Source organism: Rhagoletis pomonella, unplaced genomic scaffold, assembly GCF_013731165.1.
Source record: "Rhagoletis pomonella isolate Grant_MI unplaced genomic scaffold, Rhpom_1.0 Rhpom_scaffold_00004, whole genome shotgun sequence".
Lineage (NCBI taxonomy): Eukaryota > Metazoa > Arthropoda > Insecta > Diptera > Tephritidae > Rhagoletis > Rhagoletis pomonella.
In genome coordinates, this window is record NW_023458558.1 from 82,909,840 (window position 1) to 82,932,789 (window position 22,950).

At 34.1% G+C, this 22,950-nt stretch overlaps 1 protein-coding gene across 1 annotated transcript; it reads right to left on the reverse strand.

The window, feature by feature from the left end:
* Window positions 1–16,595: 16,595 nt before the first annotated feature.
* Window positions 16,596–21,741, reverse strand: LOC118738357. Its single transcript, XM_036469278.1, has 2 exons — window positions 21,329–21,741; window positions 16,596–17,469 (listed from the first exon to the last, which is right to left on the reverse strand). Exons 1-2 carry the CDS (start codon window positions 21,739–21,741, stop codon window positions 16,596–16,598), a joined length of 1,287 nt encoding a protein of 428 aa, XP_036325171.1.
* Window positions 21,742–22,950: the final 1,209 nt, after the last annotated feature.

Sequence of the window (22,950 nt, forward strand, 5' to 3'; positions counted from 1 at the left end):
TATTTCAAAAACGGTGACACTTTTACCTGAAAATTTTTTGTTTATCAATGAGCTCACCCCCCCACCTACCTTGCCCTAAAGTTTGGCACGTTACTTCTGGGACACCCTGTATATATAAATTCTAAGAAAATATTACAACTAGCAATATCGGCTAAAAACGGATAATTTTTTTGGGCAACCGGCTAAATCTAGCCGGAAAATGAATTAAATGGCAACACTGCCTCCATATTTTTTGTGTAGCAGAGTGTAATTTTTCATAGAAAAATTTATTACGCACGTATTTGACTGTTCACATCTGAATATGTGTACATATGTAAATAATAGCGTTTTCTTTTCTCGAAATAATGTTGCATTTATTCTGCCCTGCGCCAGGGCTGTCAAGTTTTCGTATTCTTTTCTCAGCGTCTTCACATGAATATTGCGTGCTCTTTCCTTAAAATGTTGTACTCTGATAATAGGCATGTTTTATTCAACCATCGCAAGCAAATAGCTAAATCTTGGTCAAATAAAACGAAATTAGCTTATTTCCTATGTTAGTCTAATTTTGACAGTTGTTTGACTGCAAATAGTGTCAAGCTTTTGCCTCTTTCTGATTGGCTGAAGGAGAAAATTTCTGATGCTGAATGGCAATACCTCTTGTTCAATATACAAGCCAAGATAGCTTTTCATAAGCCAATATAATTATGTTGGGTAAGTCTCCATACAAAATAAGCTAGTAGCTTAAATTTCTGGACAAATAATATAAGAAGGTGATTTTTTTTTCGAGAAAAGAAAACTCCATAAGTCTACATCCCAGTGGGAAAAGGTTATGTTTGGGAATGCAAAAAGTAACCTACGCACGAAAAGATGCAAGAATTAAAACGTTTTTAAGATTCGGTTTTTATATTCTTTTACAGATTCTATTTCTGTAGCTTATTTCTTTAAAAAAAATATATTGTTAGCTGCACGGAACAATTTAAATTCATTAAATTTGAAAACTCACAACTGCCTCCACCGCGATTTGAACTCGCGACCAAAGATGCTTGAGTCGAAGGACTTCTCGCTGAGCTACTTTCGTATTGTGCGAGTAGTGAGCATTTGCACATTTACACCGCACGTTTCAACTGTCCCGCTCTGCATCCGTTTTGCACTAGTTCAGAGATAATTCTGATATATGTAGTTCGGAACTAGCGCTTTGTCAGACTGTCTCTAAATTTAACTGCGGGGTATGCATTAGGGTGTTCCAAAAATGCATGTGAAAAAGTAAAGTCGGAATTTTTATGCTCTCAGCCCCTAGGATTGTTCTATACCGGAAAAACATAACCTTATTTTTTTATTTTGAAACCAAAAAATATTTAGAGGTCGTTAAAGCGCCCAAAGTTTACCATGTATTTTATATGGGGAAAAAACAACTTTTCGTAGAAATGGTATAGAATAGTTAAAAATCAATATTTTTCTACCAGAAAACTCTGTTTATCTGCAGAAGATTCCCAATAATAATACCCGATTGTTTATTTTACAAATTTTTCTTTGCAACCATAATTTATAGGTCCGCCAAAACCCACAAAAGCCCCGAAAAATGCAATGGGGCGACCAACTGGTTAAAAAAATAATTGGGTATTATTATTGACAGTCTCCTGAAGAGAATCAGAGTTTTCTGATCGAAAAATATTGACTTTCAAGAATTCTATACAATTTCTACGAAAAAAATTTATTTTCCCTATATAAAAATACATGGAAAACTTTGAGCCCTTTGAGCGACCTCTAAATATTTTTTGGTTTCAAAATAAAAAAATAGGGGTATACTTTTTTTCGATATAGAACAATTCTAGGGGTGAGAGCATTACAATTACGTTTTTACTGTTTTTGGACCACCCTAGTGTTCATCCCTACAAATCGCATGCTGTGGTGTTGATGGAAATTCAATATTTGAAAGCACATTCATATGTCTGGCTGTAGCTGAGTGCGCAAAGATGCTTGCCAAAATTTGTTGATATCAAGAGAGGGTCAGGACTCGAACTCCACTGCAGGTAACATGCAATTTAAATATATATGTATATTTCATATATAAATGTGAATGTCTGTTTGTTTATTACCATATAACTTTTGAACCGCGACACGGTTATATGTATAGAGAAAAATCGGCAGTACTGGAAAAGGGGGCGTGGCCCCTCCCATACTAACTAAATGTTTCATGTTGTATATCTCTTAAAATGTTTGTGGTAGAGTACTGGAACTTGGTGTTGAGACAAATGAAATTAATTCCATACTCATGGGAAAAAAATTTGCGGAATTGGAAAAGTGATAGAACTTTTTAGAAAAAAATCAATACTAGTACTTTTATAGAATACTCTAAAAAAGAATCGATGCCAGTACTCATACTTGCAAAAAAGTATAGATAATACTCGTACTTGCAAGTATTCTCAAAGCAAACGTAAAAAGGAAAAAAAATCAGATTGCTTTGCTTTTTCACCCCTTCCAATTTGTAAATGGAATAGTGACTGTTTTTAATAGTTTTAGTCTAATGTAAGGAGTTTTTGGAAAAAACTTCCAATAAGATTAGTTTTACATGCGTAAATTAAATGTGTATAGCAAAAAGCTTATTTCAAGTTTTTAAAAGCAAATATTTTATGATTGTTTGACGCGTATATATATTTGTAATAGGGCTGTGCGATTAAGTGATTATTCAAAATTTTAATTAATCATAAAGTAAATAACTCAATTATTCGATTTATTGGAAATTATGATTACTCAAAAGTTCAATTACTCGAGTAACCAAGATTCCGATTAACCAAAAACAAAAATATATGAGCAATTTGCTTTATAATTAGTCAACATTATGAGTAAAATGAGTAATCAACATTTCAAAGTACTTTTTACATATAAAGCAGTTGAAGTTCCTTGATACTTTGAAAACAACGTTTCTGTTTTCAAAAAATAATTTTTTCATGTACAGAATGTAAAAAAGAAAATAAGTATTTTCTAAAGCAAACTCATTTAACGAACAAAAATTAATTTTTTCGAGTAATCATATATCAAGTAACTCGATTAATCATCGTTTTAAGTAATCGAAATCTTGATTAATCGAGTAATTGATTAACCGGAAAACTGATTAACCACCTTGGTCGAGTAATCAAATAATCGCACAGCCCTAATTTATAAATAACTTTACTTTGAAAATGAAATGCAAATGCAAAAGGCGAGAAGCAAATGGGGTGAAGCCCATCCTCTATAGGAAAGATAAGCTCTCTTTCGTAAAATTTTTCTTCAAGAATGGGCTAGATTTCGATTTCACAACGAAGGAAGAATACATGGGTTAGCGACGGCTGCCTTATGCTGGAGAGTGGCCAAGTACTCGAGTCGGAAGAGCACCCTCTTCCACCATTCATTATCAAAGGTGAGGCAAGATATTAGTTTTTCAATTATTTAAATATTTTTAACCGAAGCCAATGTTGAAATGACCGCTGCATTTTCTTCCAGGTTGTGTAAAAATTTCATAACTAAGTCAATTACCAGTATCACTAGAACAAAATATGTACACTGAAAATAAAATCTGCGTAAATATAACGAAAACTTGTGTAAATTTTACGAAATTTTTCGTCATTTTGAGCCACGATAGTTTTCGTTGATTGTACAAAACCGTTTTCGTACATACTAGGAAAATATGAGGCATCAGCTTTTTAGTACATTTTACGAATGTATTCGTACTATTTACTAAAAGATTTAGTACTATTTACTAAAGAATTTCGTACTGTTTACTAACGAATTTCGTACTATTTACTAAAAAAATTCGTACTATTTCTTTATTTTTTTACGGAATTTTTGTAAAATGCACAGAAATAATTCGTATATTTAACGAAATCACTTTCGTAAAATCTGCTCTTGTTTCGTAGAATGTGCGATTTTCCTTTCATTCTCCACACTGTAAAAAATATATTACGAATTATAACACAACACTTTTATTTTGTTTTTATCGTTAATTTTAAGCGTTTTTGTTTATCAAAACGTTTTGCAAAAACGCTTAACATTATTGATTAAAATATAATGAAAGTGTTGTGCTATAATTTTAGTCATGTTTTTTATAGTGTTAATAATAAAAGCAATCATACGTTCTACGAAAGAAGAAGAAGTTTCTGATTACACTTTAGTTTAGAATTAATAAAAAATGTTATTTAACCTATAATAAGACTTAAGTCTTTTATTTATATGCATACGAATAGGTTCTATACCACATATTTTTTTATTGCTTAGGCTTCATTCAATAAAGTATATTGATGCAAAGTGTTAAACTATGAGACTCAACAAAACTAAATATAATAAGATATAAAATATGAAAGAATATCACAAATAGTGGTTTTTCTTTCTTAAACATTATAATATTTTTATGTAGAGGCACTTGACAGATTCGCAGCTTCATCGATGTTTGTTTTCTTGACGACTATAAATTAAAGGAGAATTATAAGGCGTCTGAAAAGAAAGTTTCAGTGAAAAGTCATACATGTACTTAGTTTTAATTAGATTAAGTAGTGCTCCTGGCTTAGGCTTGCCGTTGATAGGCAACTGATGAAATTGCCTATTTAACAAGCCCCACATTGCAGCGCATGGCGCAGCGTAGGCGAAGTTAAAAACATTGTATGCTTAAAAGCATAGTATATCCACAGCTTTAATATTTAATTTTGTTTTGTTTTTTTTCCAACAAATCCCTTTTTAAAACGTTTAAAATTATATTATACGTTTCACAGCAGCCAACAATTAATTCCGCAATGACACGCGATACAAAACCTATGATGAAATCTTAAACTGCCGGTAATTGAGAATATTGAACGAAAATATTCGTATGTTGTACGAATTTAAGAAACATGTTTCTGCATTAGTACTTTATACGAACGATTTGTTCAGTGCTTTACGAATGTGTTTCGTAAAATAAACGTAAGATTTCGTAAATTGTACTGAAAAAATGCCTTACGAAAGTCCTTTCGTTATATTTACGTATGGTTCGTAAAATCTTATTTCGTTGTGAAAAATGTGTTCGTATTATGAACGAAAGTTTCGTACATTGTACAAAAACCAACACTACGAAAATTTTCGTAGCACTTTTACGAAATTTTATTTTGAGTGTATTAATTATTAGTATGGAGTATACATATCGTCGCCCGTGTGCCATAAACATGAATGTTTAGAAATGAAAATTTGGGGAAATCAAATTTGAAAGTTTTTTTTACGAGACTTAACTCTACATTTATGCAATTGAAATTGTAAAATAGTATCGACCCCTTGCGCAAAAATATCGTATGCTACATTTTTTACGATATTGACTTTTTAATGCAACTTTGTTTTACAACCCATAACGCATCACCGCTTCAAATATTACGGCTTAAATCCCAATAGCTTCCTCTAAAAATTGACTGTAAATTTTATCGTATGTGACAATGATTTGTTTCTTCTGGCCGAAATTATCATATGTGCTAAGAAATTAGAATGTAGAGACCTTTCTACAAAAAATCTTACGTTTAGCTATATTTCTCAATTATCTCAGCAAATCTAAACTTTGGTATTGATGGTGCTAGCTAAGGCAGAGAAAAATACAAAAAATACTTTTCTGTAAAATTTGGTTTTTGTAACATATGATAATTCTGGGCTTCACATAGAACATCCAAAGGTTAACCAAGTCAACCTAATAACTCAAAGCTCATAAATTTGCACATTCATGCTTCTGGCATCAGGGTGAGGATATGTGAAGTTAAAACTTTAAAGGCGTTTTTCTCGGGGTTTCGGTTTTTTTTGAGTTATGACAGTATTGAAGTAAATGAGCTTTATGTTCATTTTCATAACATTCATATTGGATATTGAAGTTAATATTCGAAAGTTCGCCACAATATTTATTGGGTAATTAAAAAAAAATTTACTTAGAAAATTCTTAACTCGTCGATACTTTTCAGCATTCGCGATATTTACTCAGTACTTGTGAAAAAGTATCGAGATCTCGATACTACTCAGTACTCATGAAAAGTATCGATATTCTGTACTCGGTACTCGTATCGTTCTATCACTTGGCACATCCCAAAGGCGTGGAATTTTTAATCAGCTATAACTTCGGAACCATAAGTCACGTAAACGTGAAACTTGGTATGCTGATATACCTATGATAGGTGCTTATAGCAAGGTATACATGAATGAGTTTGTAAAAGGGGGCGTGGCACATTTCATAGGCATGGAATTTTTAATCAGCCATAACTTCGGAACGATAAGTCACATGAACTTGAAATTTAGTATGCAGACATATCTATGGTTGGTACTTTTAGTAAGGTATATATAGATGAGTTTGTAAAAGGGGCGTGGATCATCTCATAGGCGTGGAATTTTTAATCAGCCATAACTTCTGAAAAGTCACATAAACTTGAAATTTGGTATGCAGACATATCTATGGTACATAGGTGCTTATAGTAAGGTATGTTTATGTAAATGAGTTCGTAAAAGAGGGCGTAGCGCATAACACAGGCGTTGAATTTTTTATCAGCCATAACTTCGGAACCACAATTTACATGGCCCCTTTCGAATTTACAGGACTCAGTTTTCAGTTCGCTTAGCTTTTGCAATGACAATAAACAAGAATTCCTTAAAACAATACCCAAAACTTTATCGAAAATAAAATCTATGATAATTGCATTGGAAAATTCATTTATGTTAATAGAGGCTTTGCAGTATTAAAAACATGCTGTGAAATAATATTAGAGTTATTATTACAAAGAAATTAGATAGCTAAAATTTTAATATTACAACGTTGGTATTTCTACTATTACTTACATACATATCGTCGTTTATAGTGCAAAACCGCGTAACTCACATTTGCTGCCAAAAATTCGATTTGCACACACAAGCTCTTGGCTCAATTCTTATCCATTCGTCCTGAAATATACTTGCCAGAAATGCGATTGCTTTATAATAAAAGAGAACTATTTTGAAATATGAGTGTTTTTACTATCTAGTACTTTAAACGACGATATATTATTTATTTGAGATGTTATAATGTAAATAAAAACACCTGCTGTGCCGAAAAGTTATTATTACATTTCATTACATAACACCCAAGCTATACAACTGTTCCTCAGTATTCTGCTATAGTAAAATTAGAGCAGAAATAAAATACAACATCTTTACATAAATTATTTTTCATATTTGTATAAAGACGTGGGGTGAAACCCGCGGGTAAAAGCTAGTAATGGATATTTACCAACACATCGTACTTTCGTTGACGTTTATAGTAAGATCAATTACGTTTCTGATTGATTTTAATATTTTTTTCCCCTCAATGTACGAAATATAAGTAAAGTGCCAGTACTATACGCCATTTTGCATTTTCTCGATTCAGTTCGAGAACATTATTTACTTGTTTTTAATAAAAAGTAGACAATAATTTTTATGCATAAAATATGTGCTTGTTGAATAAGTTTTTTAAATAATATATTTACTAGTGTTTCAAAAGTGAATATTTGTGATTTAGATCATTTTTGACCATGCAATTGCTCATAGAAAAGAGCAATATACCAAAAACGTGTTCTGTTAATATTTAACTTTTAAACCATAACGACATTTTTGGAGGTTGTTTTTTACAAATTGTACCTTAAACTAGAGAATTATCGAGTTACTTTTTATAAGCACATCAGCTGTTCACTAGGTAAACATTTCGCAAAAGATTATCAAAGGTGCAGTAACGCCATTCAGCGGCAATCGTTTGATTTCAGTACAATTTCGTTTAAAAAATAGTTTTTCTGTTATAAAACTTAAAATCGTTAACATAAAAAACCGGAATGCACTCGGTTTGACAAAATCATGTTACTTCACTCTTACAGGCCTATTTTGCGCCGGCAAAAAAAATTTTGTAACCGGTAAATAAAGTTCATGTAAATGTTTAAACCCTTTTCGCTCTTTGTGACTGGTAAATTTTGGTTCCTTCTCATGAGCTGATAACAAAATATTGCTCCGTAAAATATGCAATACAGAATGTTCACAAATCTTCATAGCTAACTTGCTGAATATTTTGACTGGCCAACGTAGCTACACTGAAAATAAAATTTCGTAAAATTGCCACGAAAATCTTTCGTAGTGTTGGTTTTTGTACAATGTACAAAACTTTCGTTCATAATACGAACACATTTTTCACAACGAAACAAGATTTTACGAACCATACGTAAATATAACGAAAGGACTTTCGTAAGGCATTTTTTCAGAACAATTTACGAAATCTTACGTTTATTTTACGAAACACATTCGTAGGGCACTGAACAAAGCTCTGTACGAATAATTTTGTATATTGTAGGAACGCATTCGTAATATTTACGTATGGTTTTAAAATTAATGAAATCTACAATTCTGTATTCGTATAATTTAGTTAATACTTTCATATAAAGTACTAATGCAGAAACAGGTTTTTTAAATTCGTACATCATACGAATATTTTCGTACAATATACTCAATTACCGGCAGTTTATTATTTTATAAAATTTTTTGTATCGCGTGTCATTGCGGAATTAATTGTTGGCTGCAGTGAAACGTATAACATAGTTTTAAATGGTTTAAAAAGGACTTTGCTGGATAAAAAACCAATACAAAATTAAATATTAAAGCTGTGGATATACTATGCTTTCAAGCATACAATGTTTTTAACATCGCCTACGCTGCGCCTTGCGCTGTAATGTGGGACTTCATAAATAGGCAATTTCATCAGTTACCTATCAACGGCAAGCCAGGAGCACTACTTAATGTAATTTAAAGTAAGTACATGTATGACTTTTCACTGAAACTTGCTTTTCAGACGCCTTATAATTTTCCTTTAATTTATAGTCATCAAGGAAACAAACATCGATGAAGCTGCGAATCTGTCAAGTGCCTCTACATAAAAATATTATAATGTTCAAGAAAGTAAAAACAGTATTTTTTATATTCTTTCATATTTTATATCTTATTATACTTAGTTTTGTTGAGTCTCACAGTTTAACACTTTGCATCAATATACTTTATTGAATGAAGCCTAAGCAATAAAAAAATATGTGGTATAGAACCTATTCGTATGCATATAAATAAAAGACTTAAGTCTTATTATAGGTTAAATAACATTTTTTATTAATTCTAAACTACAGTGTAGTCTTTCGTAGAACATATGATTGCTTTTATTATTAACACTATAAAAACATGACTAAAATTATAGCACAACACTTTCATTATATTTTGATCAATAATGTTAAACGTTTTTGCAAAACGTTTTGTTAAACAAAAACGCCTAAAATTAACGATAAAAACAAAATAAAAGTGTTGTGTTACAATTCGTAATATGTTTTTTACAGTGTGGAGAAAGAAAGCAAAATCGCACATTCTACAAAACAAGCGAAGATTGTACGAAGGTAATTTCGTTAAATATACGAATTATATCTGTGCATTTTACAAAAATTTCTTAAAAAATAAAGAAATATTACGAATTTTTTAGTAAATAGTACGAAATTCGTTAGCAAATAGTACGAAATTCTTTAGTAAATAGTACGAATACATTCGTAAAATTTACTAAAAATCTGATGCCTCATATTTTCGTAGTATATACGAAAACGGTTTTGTACAATAAACGAACACTTTCGTGGCTCAAAATGAAGAAAAATTTCGTAATATTTACGCAAGTTTTCGTTATATTTACGCAGATTTTATTTTCAGTGTAGAATCGCGGTGACAAGAAGTGGTAACCTTTTCGGTACTAAAATTTTCCGGTCCCAAAATCACCGGTAACGGGCAGAATAGACCTGTTAGTGTATAATCGAAAAAATTAAGCTTTAATAACTCGAAAACTAAATCCGGAAAATGGGGGATTTTTCCCATGGGCGAACATAGATACATATGTATATTTTGATGAAAATTATAAAATGGGCCATACATATATTTATGACTCCTTTATAGAAGCAAAACCGATCTTTCTTTTTATAGAGCATAAGGCAGCCTAATGTATGAACATTAGCGTGGTTTAAAAATTTTTTATTTAGAAATTCATAAGCACTACCTCAAATTATTGTTATTTATGATAAAAAAAAAGAAACGCATTTTTTTTATTTTGAAAAAAAGTTTTTTAGAGGTAGCTCTGGTAGGTTTTTTATACAAACGCTGATGTTCTAAATTTTTTTTATTTTTGTGACATATTAAAATGTGGTTTTGCATGTACTTACTCTGGTATTGGGGAACATTCCCTTATAGCGTTTATGAATTTCCAAAAATAGTGCTTTTTTGAACCACTCTAATGAACATAGATATGTATGTACATTGTAGGATTTATAATCCCGGGATCGCGGTCTTTTTTAGGTCCCGAAAGGCCCGGGATTTGTAATTTGCACTGATGGAAATAATAGAAATTGCTTTTCTTAACTAGTATTGGCTATATTTATTTTTTTCATTTAATAATTAATATTTTTTTATAAATGTCTAGCTCATTATACATATAATACCGTGCGATAGTAAATTTGACACACAAAAATCTATATATTCGCAAAACCATGAACCAAATATAATAAAATTGCGTTTTTAGTTTTTCACACTGACGTCAGTAATTCAAAATTGATTTAAAAAATTCAGTGAAATGTGTTTAAAGAAAAGGTATAGCTATAAAATTAAAGAGGAAGTTCTGTAGAATTTAAACCGATTCAAGTTATTGGTGCATAAGGACTGGTAAGTATTGAAAATGTGCTTTAAAAATTTTATCCTTCAAATTTCACAATATTTCTTTTTTGAAAGAATTATATGTTAAGGCTTATATAAACTCGATAACATCCTCGAATTTCGTTCTTCTAACTTTATCAGATAAAAAAAAAGTCAGTGCGCCTGGGCCACACTGGAGAAGTGAAACTAACAGCCCGATTCCGCATCACTGACAAGTTCACCACAGTCACTTTCATAACAGCTAGTCATTGTTCGCTATTCTAGCGCTCTAACAAAAGCTTGTTTTGCTGACAGTCTTGTCAGTTCTAGAAAAGGTGCTGACAGCGGTTTATTGTGTTCATTTTTGAAATTGTGAAATTATGGAGGAAGAAATTTTAATTTATGCATTGGCTATGAAAGCCCAGGAAAAAAAGAAAAAATTGATAATATGGAAAAATGGAGTGATACACTAGGGCTGGGTATCTCCAAAATGCAACAATTTTTATTCCAATGTTTTTCCGCCAATTTTGTATAAAAAAAATGGTTTATTTAACAACAAATAACATACAAATAAAATTCCTAAACTTTGTGCAAAACTGGCGAAAATTCAGCAAATTTTCATCAAAATTTTCAACTTTTTAATCAGATATTTTTTTAAATTTTTGAGTATGCAATTCTGCAGCCCATTAAATTCTAGTAAAGAGAATACAAGTTCGGAGTTAGTCAAAAATCGTGTTGATTTTTGAGAATTTTTTTTGTTGAAGGTGTTTTGCATTTTTTCCATATAAAGTAAAAAAAAATTTTGTATGGAAGAGACTGCGTGAAAACAAATTGCCAAAAATCAACGGTAATTCCTAGCTACTTAAAACTTGCACTTTATTATAATAAAATTGCGCTACAAATCTGCATACTCAAAAAAATTCTAAAAAATATGATTAAAAAGTTGAAAGTTTTCATGAAAATTTGCTGCATTTTCGTGAGTTTTGCACAAAGTTTAGGAATTATATTTTTATGTTTTTTGTTGTAGTATGAACAATACTTTTATACGAAATTAGCAGAAAAATATTAGAATGAAAATTGTTGCATATATTGTGAAAAATTTGCTGTGCCAATAGTTTGTTCCGGCAGTGTGTATGTATATATAACCTCTTTCCATTTGATTGCCGTTCGTATTGGATCATTTAAGGAATTCAGCCCTTGTGCTAGCTCCTCCCAAAGCAATTGCATATGCCGTGGCTCCTGTGGATTGTTTTTGCCTGCTTGGAACTCCGTTCAAACTTTACGCACCTACATACATTTATATGTAGCACACATATTATGTCAAAAGAAAAGAAAATAAAGAAGTTCTTATCACGCTATCAAAATAATAACACATTTTAAGTATTTTTTTTACATAAAATATGTAAACAAACTTACTTCTTCTCAGTTGCCATCTGTTTGACTTAACTCACCAGTCAGCTGTTTTGCCTTTCATTGCGTGGTGAGTTTAAAGAGCTTTCAGCTTTTCAGTCATCGAACTAGAATAGCAGGGGAGCTTTCAACTGACAACGTCTCTGACATGGCAGCACTGACAAGCAACGCTGTCAGTTTTTACAGAATCGGGCTGTAAGATTACATATCTATTTTGTCTCATAACCAATTTATACATACATATTTACATATGTACATAATAGGGATGTTTCGAATGTCATATTTTGAACATTCGCGAATGCGAATGCGAATGCTAGGAATAACATTAAAAAAGCTATAATCATGACACAAAAAATAAGGTACTTTGATTACTACTATTTTTTGATTATAAAGCAGATTTTTGACATTTCGCCAAATGTAAACATTAAACATAGCTTTGCCACATTGGAATTTTTTGAGAAGAGAGAATTTTTTAATATTTGGGATTCAATAAAAGAGTAAAAAAAGGCATGTTGATGTGATCGCTAATCAAAGTTGAACGTTTTTCTCAAGCGTAAAAATTACTTTTGAAGAATATCGATGTGCAGATTTTTATTATTTATTTTAAACCAATTTTTTAATACTAAAGATTTTTTATTTGCCCCCCCATTGCATCTTCTGGAGCTTTCGGCGGACCTATAAAATATAATTACTATAAAAAATGGTTAAATACACAATTGGCTATTATTATTGGAAATCTTCTTAAAAAGCTTTGAAAGAAATTAAAAATTGAGGTGTTTATTTCCTGATTGCAAAAGCACAAAGTACATATATCTGCAAGGGGACGGATGCAAAGCTTCAGCAAAGAAATTAAGAAAAATACAACATAGATTAATATTTTGTTACATGTCATATATGCGAATTTGTTTATTTAGTTTAAAATAAATAATAACAAGTAAGAAAGTCTAAGTTCGGGTGGAGCCGAACATTAAATACCCGGCGCAAGTATTAAATATATGTTTTTTCACCTTTCCGAAAGCTACCGCTAGATGGTAAGCCGGGGTGTATCAATTTTGAGTAAAATAGCGTCCTTAAATTTCGAAATATTGCAGTTTCAAGCATTTCTGAAATTTACCGTTATATGAAAAGCGGCCGTAATTTTAGTCCGATTTCAATGATTTTCAACGTTTTCTTTTATGTAGCAAGCACAATAAAAATACCGAGTTTGGTACAAATTGGTAGAACGGTTACCGATATATATATATGTGATCATAAGTGGGCGGTGCCACGCCCATTTCGCCAAATTTTACCATAAACGTATTTCTTGGTAAAGAAGTGTTGCAAGCATCAATTTTGAATAAATTTGCTTTAATATTTACTGATTTATCGAAGATTTTGTATTTCTCTAAGATACCGTTATATGGGATGCACCAATATCTTACTGTCCGATTTCGCCCAGTTTCAATACCAACCTACCTTGGATTAACAGAAACCTACATACCAAATTTCGTTGAGATATCTTAATTTTTGCTCGAGTTATCGTGTACACGGACGGACGGACAGACGGACAGACGGACGGACAGACAGACATGGCTTAATCGATTTCTCTATTCATTCTGAGCATATATGTATACATTTGTCTATATCTATCTCGATTCGTTTTGGCTGTTACAAACAACCGTTATGTGAACAAAATTAATATACCCTTGTGCACAAGTGCGCTCGGGTATAAAAACCTGCACATCGATATTCTTCAAAAGTAGTTTTTACGCTTGAGAAAAACTTTCAACTTTGATTATCGATCACATCAATTTGCCTTTTTTTAATCTTTTATTGAATCCCAAATATTAAAAAAAAATCTCCCTTCTCAAAAAATTCCAATATGGCAAAGCTATGCTCAATGTTTACATTTGGCGAAATGTCAAAAATCTGCTTTATAATCAAAAAATAGTAGTAATGAAACTGCCTTCTTTTTTGTATCATGGCTATAATCAACTTAAGTCATCGTTTTTATTACTTAAAAATTTTGTTAATTATTAGAACATTGACCGAGTGTTTAACCTATACAGTGTTTTACACCCTTATTCTAGAACCCGAATCTTCGTAATTCGTAATTCGTAGCTACGTTACGAAAAACGAAAAATCGACATGCTGCAACCCTTGCGGAAAAATTTGCAGCATTGCCAGGTATCTGTTGTTTTTCGAACTTAGTTGTATAAAGGAAAACAAAGTGGAAAGGAATTAAAAAAACACTCATCATGTGCTTTTTTATAGTAAAATTGATTGATTTTAAATATTTTGAGGAAAATTATGGATTCTGATGCATTTGCAGTTATAGCAGCGGAGTAGGAGCGCGCTATGGCAATTGATTCACAAAGGTATGCGGAGCTGCCGGGCATAGTAACCATGAGCACATATATGTCAGCTTCTGGTTGAATTGTTGAACCACAAGCTCTTACTAAGTAGAATTCTCCTTTATGTGTTGCCGGAGAAGAGGGGCTTCCGCATATCAAAGGTATACAATATTTCTTGTGCATATCACAGTATTTTTACGCAGAACCCACATCGAAATTTGCAAAAAGGTGCATAGTGCAAACCAAATTTATTAATAACACAGGCATCGGCGTAGCCAGAATGAAATTTAGGGCGGGGCCCGACCCTATTAAGCTGGCATTTCAGGGTACTATTTTATATATGACCTTGACGAATCAAGGGACCTTTATACTCGGTTTCAGTGACAACAAAAACATTTTTTTTTTTAATTTTTATTGAATAAATTTTATATCCTCTTTTACCTTCAAATGACCTTGAAGCTGACATTATGGAGGTTAACGGACCTCGGATTCGGGTTCAGCGAATGTAAAACCCTATGTATATGAATTTTCAGGTTTATTCAATGAATTTTTCCCTACTTGACCTTCATCTGCCACGAACCTGACGTGGTGGAGACTAACGGGCCTCGAATTCGCATTCAGCGTGTCGTATAACATAGGGATATATAGGTTTGGTTTAATATGCATAAGAATTTTTTTGTACGCCTGTGTAATTTGAAACATTTAATTTAAATAAAGGTTTAATCCTTTGATTACACGTATATGTTAAAGTTTTTAGATTCCGGTTATGTGTTTGGACACAAAAACCGAAAATCGTTGTACAAATAACTAAACCGTACCCAAGTTTCTCGATAAGGGGCAACAAAGATTCTTTTTTGCTCGTTTATATAAACTAGTGGATAAAAATATACGTAAAGCGAAAGGCAAATTTATCTTTTTTAATAAACACCACTAATATTTACTGCAAACACACATCGATTTACATCTTGTATCTCGAATCCGACACAGAATTGTTTTCGTACAAAATTACGCAAAAAAGCTTACTCGTCGTTTTTAGGCATGCCATTGTTACGAATTTCGAAAGTTCGAAGATCCGATTCGGAACCAGCATACCATTTCTAAGATTCGTACCAAAATCCGAATACGAAAGAGTTGCAGAATAGAGATGTTAATCTAGTATTCAAAGTTCAAAAGGGGCATATTATATTTCAACAAAAAGTTATTTTGCTGTCTTCTCCCACGAGGCGATTTCTTAGAGGCTTGTATATCAACAACAACAAAATATCGATAACAAAATCGATAAAAATATCGATAACAAAATCGATGACAAATTCGATAAAAATTCCGATGGCAAAATCGATAAATAATCGGTAACAAAATCCATAACAAAATCGAAAAAAAATGAAAACAATAATCGATAAATAATCGCTAACAAAATCGAAAGATAATCGATAACAAAATCGATTATAATCGACAACAAAATCGATAAAAATTTCGATAGAAAATCGATAATAATATTGGTAGCAAAATCGTTTAGAAAATCAATAAAAACATCGATAACAAAGTCGTTAAAATATCGATAAATAATCGATTACAAAATCGATGAAAATATCAATAACAAAATCGATAAAAATATCTATATGAAAATCGATAAAAATATCTATAGCATAATCGATAACAAAATCAATAACAACATCGATAACAAAAGCGATACCAACATCGATAACAAAACCAATAGCAGTATCTATAAAAAAAATATCGATAACTGTTTGTAGGCAGACTAAGCGTTTTTAGTCCACAAGATGGTTGGCGTTTTATAAAATATTTTAAGATAAAAAAATCGAACACGCTACGAGCGGAAGTTTCGTGAAGAAGAAGAAAGCTATTTATATTTTTCACTTCATATGTCAAAATTTTTTAGTACATCGATATAAAGATGCGTTTACAAATTTGTTATCGCAAGTTATCGATATAAATAAAATAAAAAAGGTTCAAAAGACATAGTATTTCATACAAAGGAAAGCGATAATTAAAAACTATATTAATATGAAATGAAATCGTAATCTTAAATGGGTTAAGGCTTAAACATTCACCCCCCCCCTTGAGGGACCAAAGGGCCATCAACAGGTAGTCGTCTTATTTTAGCGGTGGCTCGCTGGACTTCGTTTTTAGGAGTTTTTACTTTTACGGTCCTCACGATACCATCCTTGCCTGGATGTAGACGAGTTATGCGTGCAAGCTTCCACTGAAGCGGCGAATATTTTCTTCCTCGAAAATTACTATATCTCCAATATTCAAAGGCGGACCTTTCTTTAGCCATTTATTGCGACCATGCAAGCTTTGCAAATAATCCTTATGCCATTTGTCCCAGAATTGTTGGAAGTACCACTGTAACTGCTGGTACCTCTGCAAGCGATTGAAGTTTTCGGCGGCCTTTACATCTGGTTCAGGAATAGCATTTAACGCAGTACCAATAATGAAATGTCCAGGAGTAAGGGCAGGTGCATCGCAGGCGTTTTCAGGAACCGCTGTGATCGGCCTAGAGTTGAGTATTGACTCGATTTGGATGATTAGGGTATTAAACTCTGAAAAAGTTAGTGAAGAGTTATTCATTATTCGTTTTAAGTGGTATTTGAAAGGTTTAACAGCAGCCTCCCACAGGCCGCCAAAGTGCGGAGACCGGGGAGGTATATGCTTCCAAATAATTCCATTAATAACGCATTCCTTTGCGATTTCGTCGTGAGATTGTTTTTGCTGAAACATACTGGAAAGCTCTTCTAGCTCCTTTCGGGCGCCGACAAAATTTGTAGCGTTATCGCTATATAAAACCGCACAACGGCCACGGCGAGCTATAAAACGTTTCAAAGCGTTGAGAAAGCCTTTAGTACTGAGGTCGTCAACAAGCTCCAAATGCGTGGCCTTGGTGACAAAGCATACGAATATAGCAACATATGCCTTTGTTGGTGCTGTGGCGCGGCGGCGAAAATGAACGAAAAAGGGTCCGCAGTAGTCAATTCCAACAATATTAAACGGCCTTGATTGTTGTACTCGGAGTTCAGGCATGTCTGCCATGAGTTGATCGTGTCTTACTGGGCGTGCTCTGGAACAGCGAAAACAATGATGAACAACGGAGCGGGCAGCAACTTTCCCGTGAATAGGCCAAAACATTTGTCTAGTTATGCTAAGAAGCGCTTGTGGTCCAACATGGTGATTGATAATATGAAGATGAGTTAAAAGTGTTCGTGTAAAAACGTGAGACTTAGGAAGAATTACTGGATGCTTGTTGTTGAAATCTAAAGCGGCATTCCGCAAACGTCCGCCTACCCTAAGAATTCCCTCATGATCAATGAACGGAACGAGGGCCTTAAGTTTACTTTGCTTTGAAAGAGTATTGTTGCATTTCAATGCGTGCAACTCTGAAGAGAACTCCGCTTGCTGAATTGACTTTACAATAGCAAGCAACGCAAGACGTAGCTCTTCTGAAGAGAGTACACCTAAGCGGCGATTTGATTTGTTGGTTGTGCAGTTATGCTTAAAACGCAGTATGTACGCGACTACGTTAAGTAGACTTTGATAATTGTTGTTATATTTGACGTTTTCTATGAAGCTCACTTCACGTGTTGCTGCTAGAACAAGTTTTATTTTCTTTCTTTGTAGGACATCGTCGTTGTAATGAATTCCCACTGGCGGAGAAGGCCAAAAATCTTCAGATTGCTTTAAAAAACTAGGGCCGTTGTACCATAGGCTCGAATGAGTTAATGCTTTAGGTAGTACACCACGAGATAATAAATCAGCTGGATTGAGGTCGGTTGGTATGTAGCGCCACTGAGAAAAGGTGCTGCTTTCCTGAATTAGCGCAACGCGGTTAGCGACAAATGTTTGCCAGCTGCACGAATCTTGTTGGAGCCAGTTTAAAACAATCGTTGCGTCGGTCCAATAGTTGATGTTTTGAAATTCGATGAAAGCAAAAATTGTCTTTATGCGTTTTACAAGTTCGGCCATTATGACCGCAGCGCACAATTCCAGTCTCGGCAACAACATTTTTTAAGCGGCGTTACTCTTGTTTTAGCGCATAATAATTTAATGGCGAGAACTTCTCCGCCTTCAGAGAGACTTCTCACATAAAGGCATGCTCCATACGCATCTTCAGAACTGTCCGAAAACCCATGAAGCTCATATTTTGCACACGGTGCAAACGCCTGGCGATCAATCTCAAAATCGTTTAAGCAATGTAGTTGATCCCGAAAGTTTCCCCATCTGCTATGGTACTCTCGAGGCAGTGACTCATCCCAGCTCAACTTCAAACGCCATAACTGCTGCATGAATATTTTTGCCAGTACTACAACCGGGCTTATTAAACCAAGAGGGTCAAAGAATTGAGCAATTTCATAGAGAATGCTGCGTTTTGTAAATGTTTTTAGGCTCTGTACGGTCGGCCTTTGATAAAGAAATTTATCGGTAGAAGGATTCCAAATGTGACCTAATGTCTTAACAGCGTTTTTCCCTTTAATTTGAAAAAACTTCTCCTTATCTTCTTCTGATACATCCGATAGAATATCATTATGATTGGCGCACCACTTCTTTAGCTCGAATTTTCCTCTAAACATCATTGCCTCTAGCTGTCTTTGCAAAACCTTTGCATCTTGGAGCGTGTTAGCGCCTGTCAATAAGTCGTCGACATAAAATCCATTTAGAGCTGCTTGAGCGGCGTAAGGAAAATATTGGCCTTCATCTTCGCAAAGCTGTTGTAAAGCTCGTGTTGCCAGAAAAGACGCAGATGCTGTCCCGTATGTGACCGTACACAATTGAAATATCTGAACAGGATCATCTTCGTATGATCGCCATAAAATGTAATGGAATCGCCGATCATCAGGATGAAGTGATATCTGGCGGTACTTTTTTGTAATGTCGGCAGTAAAAACGTATGTAAAATATCGAAAACGAAGCATTGTTGTAAACAAGTCAGGTTGAATTACGGGCCCTATCATAAGCAGTTCGTTTAACGATACACCAGTGCTCGTTTTTGATGAAGCATCAAAAACAACTCGGATTTTTGTCATGGAGCTAGATGGCTTAAATACACAGTGATGAGGAATTATGTAGTGTGGAGATTTAATATCAGCATGTACAACCTTTTCCATATGAGATAAATTAATAAACTCTTCCATAAATTCTACATATTGTACTCGCAGTTGTTCATTTCTGCGATTTTGCCTCTAGCGAATAAAATCTCTTTAGTGCAATATTATACGAATCGCCTAGCATATTGAAATTCTGTTTAAATGGCAACCTTACTTGATAGCGGCCGCATTTCATGCGAACAATATTTCTTTTAAAGTGCGCTTCACATTCTCTTTCTTCTCGCGATGTATTGTGAGATGGAGAGCTGATGTCTTCAATTTGCCAGAAAGCTTTAATCGAGTTGTTGAGCGCTGAATCCTCATTTGCGTCGGTATACTTCACAAAATTGCTACTTAAATTTTGAGATTTTAGAGCGGAGAGTTTTCCAGCCACTATCCAGCCTAGTAAAGTGTTCTGTGCTATCGGCAAGTTCGGCCCAAGCTTAATTTGGCCGACTGAGAGTATATCATAAAATAGATCTACACCAATAAGAAGATCTACTCGTTGCGGAATGTTGAAGAGCGGGTCAGCTAAGTGAATATTTTTCGGAATATTCCATTCATCAATACTAATCTTACGATCAGGTATTGGTCCAGTTATATTTGGAAAATTAAGGCTTCTAAGTTAGAAGAGAACTGATTGAGGCGCGATTTAATTGTAAATGTAGCTTTAAACTTTGTTGACGTTTGCATGTTGTTTGCAGACGTGAAAGATGTAGGAAAATACTGACGTTTGATTCCAGCAATTCTAACGAGGCGTTCTGAAATCATGTTCAACTGAGAGCCGGAATCTAAAAGTGCACGGCACGTAATATTTTGATTACAGTTGCTAATTAAGTGTAGGATAACAGTTCCCAGAATGTTGCTGTCGCTCGATTTGCTATGCAAAGTGACTTGAGGCTTAGCCGTAAAATTGGAACTTGGAGATTGCAAACTAGTAGAGAAACCAGTTTGATAGCTGTTGCTGCTGTTCGCTTGCGAGACAGAGGTATTTGTTTGATGTAATAGAGAATGGTGTTTATGCCCACAGGAGTGACATTTAAAATTCGATGGGCAATTTAATGCAGTGTGGTTATTTGTTTTTAAGCAATTTTCGCATAGTTTTAGCTCTCGAATTTTTTGTAATCGGTCTTTTACGGATAAGTTTATGAAGGATATGCATCGATAAATTAAGTAACCTGATTTATGACAAAAGTTGCATGCAATTTTGGTAGCCGTAAATGCCCTTTGTTGTTTTTGGGTTTTAGATATGCTTGCGCCAGTGGAATTTGAATTACTCAGAAAGTTTGTTTGTACATTACCTTCTAATATCTGGCATCTTTTCTTCAAAAATGCCATTAGCTCGGTAAGTGTTGACATACGATCTATAGCTGAATCTTCATTCCGTTTTAAAGTGGTTTCGGCATCCAATTTTGAAGTTATTAAGTGAACAATAAGGTCGTCCCACTGATCAACAGGTCGATTTAGGTTACGAAGTCCAACCATGTGATTATTCATCTTGTCGATTAGATTTCGAAGATCGGCAGAGTTTGCCTTAGTAATCTTAGGGTGCTGAAACATAAGTTCAATGTGCCTTTTTCCGATTACCTTTTTATTTGCAAATCGCTCACGGAGACGCTGTAATGCGACTTCGGAATTTTCGGATACTATCTTCAGCCCTTCGAGAGTCGCCTTGGCAGTACCCTCCAACTTTGCTACCAGATGATGAAACTTCGCGAGAGTTGTGATGTGCTGGTTGTTGTGAACCAGGGAAATGAACTCATCGTACCAGCTCATCCATGCAGTACCTCACCTGAAAATGAGTGCAACTCTATTCTCGGTAATCTTATAGTGTCATACCTTTCTGCCACTACGTTATCCATGATGGTTGTGTTGGCTCCGTGATCTAATTTTCTGAGCATAACCTTTATGTTAGATGCAGTTAAGTAGTATAACTCCTCGTAAGTAGATCGATGATGATGTGAAGTTTCTTCAGGATCTCTTTCCTCTATTTTTGATTGAACGATGAGAAATGTGCTGAATGAATTTTCCAGAGCTTCAAGGCGAATAGTCAGCTCCGATGTGGAAATCAAGGCGGGATCATGCTTCATACGTTCAACGAAGTCGCGGCTGCGCTCCATTTGTTGCTCGCACACGGTACGACGAGTATTCAGCACAGTAGTTGCCTTTTGTGCCTTCGTAGAAGCAGTGGATGTTGAACTTCCTCCTGCATCGCATTTCTTAGCTGGGGCTTGCTGCTCACTGTCGGACATGTTCGCAAAGTATTTATTGAAAAATAATTATCTCGCCGGGGCCTCAAAATGTTTTGTAGGCAGACTAAGCGTTTTTAGTCCACAAGATGGTTGGCGTTTTATAAAATATTTTAAGATAAAACAAGTAAGACCGTCTAAGTTCGGGCGGAGCCGAACATTAAATACCCGGCGCAAGTATTAAATATATGTTTTTTCACCCTTCCGAAACCTTCCGCTAGATGGTAAGCCGAGGTGTATCAATTTTGAGTAAATTAGCGTCCTTCAATTTCGAAATATTGAAGTTTCAAGCATTTCTTAAATTTACCGTTATATAAGAATCGGCCGTTATTTTAGTCCGATTTCAATAATTTTCAACGTTTTGCTTACACGTGGCAAGTACAATAACCATACCGAGTTTGGTACAAATTGGTAGAACGGTTACCGATATACTTATATGTGATCACAAGTGGGCGGTGCTACGCCCATTTTCCAAAATTTTGTCATAAGCGTATTTCTTGGTAAAGAATTGTTGCAATCATCAATTTTGAATAAATTAGCTTCAATATTTACTGATTTATCGAAGATTTTGTATTTCTCGAAATTACCGTTATATGGGATGTGGGCGTGGTTATTATCCGATTTTAGAAATTTTCGGCCAGTTGGTATGCTGTACCAGGACCAACAACTGTGCCAAGTTTGGAAGAAATTGGTGTAGCAGGTACCAAGATATACACATGTAACCATAAGTGGGCGTGGCTACGCCCATTTGCCAAAATTTTGTAATATTCTTATTTTTCGTCTAAAAATCATTGCAAATATCAATTTTGAGTGAATTATCTTCAGTAGTTACTAAAATATCGCAGTTTTCGTTTTTCTGAAAATTACCGTTATATGGGAGGTAGGCGTGGTTATTGTCCGATTTCGCCCATTTTCAATACCATCCGTCCCACGCCCAAAAGAAGTTCACGTACCAAGTTTCGTTAAGATATCTCAATTTTTACTCGAGTTATCGTGTGCACAGACGGACGGACGGACGGACGGACAGACAGTCACCGCTTAATCGATTTCTCTTTTCATTCTGATCATTTATGTATACATTTGTCTATATCTATCTCGATTCGTTTTGCCTGTTACAAACAACCGTTATGTGAACAAAGTTATAATACCCTTGTGCACAAGTGCGCTCGGGTATAAAAATCGAACACGCTACGAGCGGAAGTTTCGTGAAGA